This window comes from Pinus tabuliformis, chromosome 6 (genome assembly GCF_031772625.1).
Source record: "Pinus tabuliformis cultivar Carrire ecotype Pingquan chromosome 6, CPIR1, whole genome shotgun sequence".
NCBI classification, from domain to species: Eukaryota; Viridiplantae; Streptophyta; class Pinopsida; order Pinales; family Pinaceae; genus Pinus; species Pinus tabuliformis.
Window position 1 is genome coordinate 1,779,684,508 of NC_142292.1, and position 6,306 is coordinate 1,779,690,813.

The window sequence follows — 6,306 nt, forward strand, 5'->3', positions numbered from 1 at the left end:
TAAGTTCATTATAATTTTATTTTAAATTATTTATTATTTTGTAAATAATTCTTTTTACAATACCATGATTTATCAATACCATGCCTAATATGACATGTGTTGATGTAGCATTTTTTTAATTAATTAATTTAAGCTAAATTAATTAAATGAACATAACTAATTTGGAGATATAAAAACTTAATCCTTGAACTATACTACTATAAATATTCCAACAAATTTAACCTCTATCATCCTCTTAATAATTACCCATACTTAAATTAAAATTATAAAAAACTTATTATAATTATTAAAAAAATACTATAAATAATAATTATTATTATTTAATATTATTAAAAAAAACCAACAACCTTAACATTAACCAGTATAACATTCACACGAATAACACCTCTCACCAAAATAGAATTTGACAACCACGGAAGAGTTCGAACGGGAGCTTCGAAGTTTTGCCATCTATCTAACCTCAACAATGTCAATGTCTTCCATGCCATAATTAAAATCTGACAACTAAATGAACCCAATACTCCGACACTTACTACCCACCAAAAGCAAGGTCACGAGAAACTCAATAAGGCTTAACATAAGAATATTAAAATATACCATGGTCTTAATTTGACATGGTCTTCATTTTTTTTGTTTTTCTATCCTCGTCACACTCTCTCGCTCCGGAAATAGCAGACCACAGCCTCTTGATTTTGCTTTCTTTTACATATATGAAATGTTCCTTCAATCGTTGGCGCAACTGCTCCAGTACTCTCCCGCGCCACTGCAGTTTGGGACAGTACCTTACTCTAAGTCTTCGCAAGGACATTAAATGTTCCACACCTCGCAGCTCTTCTATCTCAGCGCATTCTTCAACATATAAATATTGAAGCTTTCTGAAGTGCTCCAACCCTTGCATGCACTTGAACTTGGGCCATCGACTAACCGCCAAAGACCATAAATTTTCCAAAGCTGGCAACTCTTCTATCTCAGCGAGATCAGCAACAAATAGGGATCGAAGCTTTGTGAGGTGTTCCAATCCTTGTATGGTCTTCAGTTTACTACATCCAAAGACACACATCGAATACAAAGATGTCAGATGTTCCAGAGACGGCAACACTTCTATCTCAGCGAGATCAGCAACAGATAGGGATCGAAGCTTTGTGAGGTGTTCCAATCCTTGTATGGTCTTCAGTTTACTACATCCAGAGACACCCATCGAATGCAAATATGTCAGATGTTCCAACGCTTGTATGCTCTTGAGTTTGCTACATCCACTCACATCCAAGAGCTCCAAACATGATGTCCACGTTTCAAGACTGGTGAGCTCCTTTACATTTTCACGATCATAGATACCACACAGCCTTCCTATCTGCCTCAATTCCTTACAGTAAAACAAGCGAAGTCTTTTAAGGTTTCGGCAAACTCCTACAGGAAAGGTTACCTCCCTTATCTGTACTCTAACCAGTTCAAATTCCCGGAGCCTCTCCAAACCAAAGATACATTTGCCATTGTAGTCGTCCAATTCATTCAACGCTGCTACTGTTTCTCTTTCTCGTTCTGCTGTTTTAAATGGAAGTTCGCCCAATGGACAATCTTCCATGCGAAAGTATTCGAGATTGTTCAGCAGGAGAATATCCTGTGGTAACTTTTGTATCCCACAAGAAACCAAACTCAACCGTGTCAGTTGAGTCAACCGTCCAAAAGTATCCGGCCAGCATTTCAATCGCGGGCAATTGCTCACCCGCAAATCCTTCAAGCTATTGAGGGAAACGAGGGAAGATGGCAGCACTTCCAACAAACGGTCCCCTAAATGGAGTACCTCCAAGTTGCATAGGTCACCGATACCGCTTGGCAATTCTTTTAACTCAGCATCCACTAAATATAGTTCTTCCAAGAACCGTTGATGTGCGACCTGGGGAGGCAATTCTTTCACCTCGGAACAACATGAAAGATCCAAGAATTCCAGCGTGGTAATATTTCCAAGTGTCTCTTTGGAAATGGTCACATTCCTACATTCCTTCAAAGAGAGACATTTGAGTCGAGTCAAATTCCCAAAAGAATTTGGCAGCATCGCCAGGCGGGAACAATAAGACAAATCAATGGACTGGAGGTTTGGTAGCTTTCCGATGGAATCAGGCAGCATCTCCAAACTGGTAGCATAAGACAAATCGATGTGCTGAAGATTTGTTAGCTTTCCCAGGGAATCAGGCAACGATCTCATTCTTGTGAAATGTCTTAAAACCAAGTATGTCAAAGAGTGCATATAACAAAATTCCTCTCGCAAAGTTTTGAGTTGGACAGTCCCATCATAATCCACAACAATCTTTTCAAGGTACTTCAGTTGTCCTATGGACTTTGGAAAATCTGAAACTGGAGAGTAGATGTTTAACTCTCGCAACTGGAGAGGCGGCTGCAATGTACACATTTCCACTGTAAGAAAGATTTCGAGATGATTCTCATCTACAAACAAATTGAGATTGAAATAAAAGAAGTATAAACACGCAAAATTGCGTACCTGAGATTCCTGTTGCCACAAGGTTTTCAATCTGCTTCCTCTCACTTCTAAAACTCTTAAATTTTTCAGGGGAACCCAAGAAGGCAGGGAAGAATAGGGGCATTTGTACCAGCGGAGCCATATGAGATGTGGTGACCGCACCCTCCTCAATATAGCTTCTACATAATAATCTTCACTTGCAAGAATTCGCAAACCATGATAACGATCTGTATTGAACAGTGCCCGCTTACAGTTTCCCAACAGCTCCTGAATATACCTTTTGTACACCGAATCCATAATGAAAACCGTCTACACAATGAACCGTCGAAATCCCGCGAACTTCGGTTGTGACCTATTCAATCATAAAAATAAAAGATAGATAGTATCCAGGGCACAGATCTTGCGTTGAACAAAACAACTTTAAAAATTTTGAACCAAAGAGGAATGTTTGAATCACTTACAGACCACGACGATTCTTCAAATAACTTATCAACATTGTTATTGTTGGTGGCGTGACACCAAAGACGATGGGGCATTGATCTTTCCGCAGCAGTATATCTTCCCATATCTCTAACCTGATCATGCATTTTTATCCGCTTTCCGCTGTCCAGTTCCAGAAGACACTTGCTCTCTAAATTTGAAATCCCCACCGCTCCCCATATTCTTTTAGCTGTATCCATATCTTCTCCTATAGAAAAGCAAACCATATCTAAGAATATTTGCTGGTGCTCTTGGTCGAGTGAATAATAACTAATTTTGAGCGTTTCCCGTATGTCCGCGGGTGGTATCTTGTGAAATTCATTCAATAGCTCTTTCCAATATGTGTCATCTCTTCCACAAAGAAGAGCCCCAGTAACTTTCAATGACAACGGCAATCCATCACAGGTCCTTACAAACCGTTCCACCAGATGTATAAATCCTGGTTGTGGATGTGGCTGCTGGAAGGCATATGAGCAGAACAACTCCTGGGAGTGTGCTCTATTCATCCCGGTGAGCTTATAAATTGATGAATCTGCTATTTCTGAACATAGGAGAGCATGCTTGTCCCGAGAGGTAACTATTATCAAGCTATTGGAACTAAGAACATCCCTAATTGGTAAGAATGCATCCAATTGATCGGCCTTCTCTACATTATCTAAAACTATCATTGCATTACAACAAGCTAGGTAACGTTTAAGGATTATCACACCTTGGTCCACAATCTCAATTTTAATATCCCTGTGTGTCAAGTCCTTAATGAGCTTCATTTGCAAATCAACCAGAGATTTTCTAGCTGCAGTTTCACTAACATCAGATAAAAAAGAGGATCCATCATACTCAGAGCACCTACGGTTGAAGATCTGTTTCACCAAAGTGGTTTTCCCAATACCACCAACACCTATAATTCCGACAACCCTGGCCTGGACGTCACGCTTCTGCCCCTGCTGCATTAGCACTGTACTTTCAAAGTGCTGTAGCTTATCATCCAATCCAGTTGGATATTTAGCCACAAAAAGCGGTGTTTTTGGAAGTTTTTTCAATAGGCTTTGAACAACTTTGTCCAGAAGCTCCGCCTCGTTCCTGGATGAATAACCAATGAGAAATGCCTAGGTAAGTGTCAAGTACCAAGCAGCACTTCTAAATTTCTGTATCCATATGGGATAATTCCTATTTTCCGCTTGTGAGTGGCGAGTAATAAAATCATGAACGTTACAAATCATTCCAGAGGTCCTTTTGAAGTTTTATTCTTTATATCTACCAAACAGGTACATCGATCGTGCAGGAGTAAGTGGAGAGATTCCATACAGTTCAGAAAGCTACAAAATTTGACAAAGCTATGGGCATCTGATAATCTATTCACATGAGGAATACCAGATTTCATTCAAAACTGGAAGGACCACATTGAACTTTGGGTTTCATTCAACTTAGTTCTCAATGCTAACAACATGCAAAATGTCTCTGCTTACCCTTGTAAGTTGTAACCATTGCTGAAACACAAGAGGCAACACACAATTCCCCTGATTCAAATGGATTGAATTCAAACTACATCAGGGAGGAAACACACATTTCCCCTGATTCAAATGGATTGAATTCAAACTACATCAAGGAGGAAACGCACAATTCCCCTGATTCAAATTGATTGAATTCAAACTACAGCAAGAGAATGGAAAGGAGATTGCGTAGGGAAAAAGTAAACAAGAACATACATCAAGAGACACCATATTTATCTGGGAGAAACCCAATTTACGAAAATCCCTGCAGGGAAATGGACTCGCTTTCCAATCAGCTTGTCCAATTCAAATTATTGAGATGGATTTTTCATTGGAGCCAATGGATCACTTAAAAAAAAAAGCTCTTACAGCAATCCCCAACATTCATTTGCTCGGCAAGATTTCTCAGACCACCTTCAAGTTGCTGATTTCCTCAACTGATCGAGAGAACTGGAAAGTTCGTAGTTAAATGCTTTTATTCTCACGTATAGCACGTCGCAGGGCGTCAATCACAGGATCAACATTACACTATACTTTTGGAGATAAACCAGCAGGATAATACGAAAGGATCGCAGCCTTTCTGAAGTGCACAAAAAGACAGATGGGATTATTTTGTTATTAGCTTGGTCTAGGGCGATCAGCTCATTGAATTAAGGGGATCGACGGAGGAGATGATTTCAATTACTAGTTTTTCCGGTGTTGTGTGGTCATAGTGGAATTTAGCATGAAATGCCGCATAAAAGAACTTGAAAGAAAAAAACAAAATGCTCTGAAGCAGGAAGAAGCCTCGTGGAGACTCAAAAGCAGGGCAATATGGCTCAAAGAAGGTCACAGGAACATTAAGTTATTTCATAAGTATGCAAACTCCAGGCGTGAGAAAAATACCATATGGAAAATAAGCGATGGAAAGGGTGTTTTTTTCGTCTTACAACAAGATATTTCAAATGACGCTTTAAGACATTTTAAAAGCCAATATAGAAGAAGGGAAGGGTGTGGTTTTCAGGACATTCTATGGAGTATTGACGTGGTTCCACAAATGTTTGATGATGAAAAAAATGAGTGCCTGTTTCAGCCAATAACAGAGGATGAACTTCTAAGAGTAATGAGGGCCTTTAAAAAAGACAAATGCCGAGGCCCGGATGGCTGGACTATAGAATTTTTTATTCACTTTTTTTATATCATCAAGAAAGACTTGCTGAGGATGGTTGAAGCATCTAGAATTTTAGGCAGCGTTCATCAGATCACATCCTCCACTCTGATTGCTCTAATCCCAAAAAAGGTAGAAGCGGAATCTTTTCAAGATTTCAGGCCGATCTCATTATGCAATATAACTTTCAAAATCATCACAAAAATTATTGTTGAAAGAATAAAAGCGACTTTAGCCACCTTTCTTACTAAGGATCAACATGCTTTTTTAAAAGGGCGGAATATATTGGATGCAGTCGCTAATACTCAGGAAAGTCTGTTTTCTATGATATCAAAAAAATCAGACGCAGCCATTCTGAAAATTGATTTACAAAGAGCTTATGATTGTTTAGATTGGGGTTCATTAGATGTTTATTGGCAAAGATCGGCCTGAAATCAAATTCCATCAGCTGGATAATGGCATGCGTAGAAAATGTGAACTACGCGGTCATCATAAATGGAATGCCTTCTCCTTTCTTCCCAGCAGAAAGGGGGCTTCGTCAAGGATGCCCCCTTTCTCTTCTTCTGTTTATCCTAGAAATGAACTCTTTAAGCCTCCATATTAACAAGGTGGTTTCCGAAAATAGGTGCAGGCCTGTCAAGATTTGCAGGAATAACTTCATCTCGCACAACCTCTTTGTTGATGATGTACTTATTTTTGTAATGCTTTGCAAG

The 6,306-nt window shown here is 39.2% G+C and overlaps 2 protein-coding genes across 2 annotated transcripts; both read right to left on the bottom strand.

Moving 5' to 3' along the window:
• Nucleotides 1-404: 404 nt before the first annotated feature.
• On the bottom strand, nt 405-3,075 carry LOC149266104 (uncharacterized). Its single transcript, XM_089394881.1, has 3 exons — nt 2,938-3,075; nt 2,498-2,828; nt 405-2,392 (listed from the first exon to the last, which is right to left on the bottom strand). Exons 2-3 carry the CDS (start codon nt 2,771-2,773, stop codon nt 605-607), a joined length of 2,064 nt encoding a protein of 687 aa, XP_089251007.1. The 5' UTR covers nt 2,774-2,828; nt 2,938-3,075; the 3' UTR covers nt 405-604.
• LOC149266105 (disease resistance protein RUN1-like) lies at nt 2,833-3,906 on the bottom strand. The gene has a single exon (XM_089407192.1). It carries the CDS (start codon nt 3,904-3,906, stop codon nt 2,833-2,835), a length of 1,074 nt encoding a protein of 357 aa, XP_089263318.1.
• Nucleotides 3,907-6,306: the final 2,400 nt, after the last annotated feature.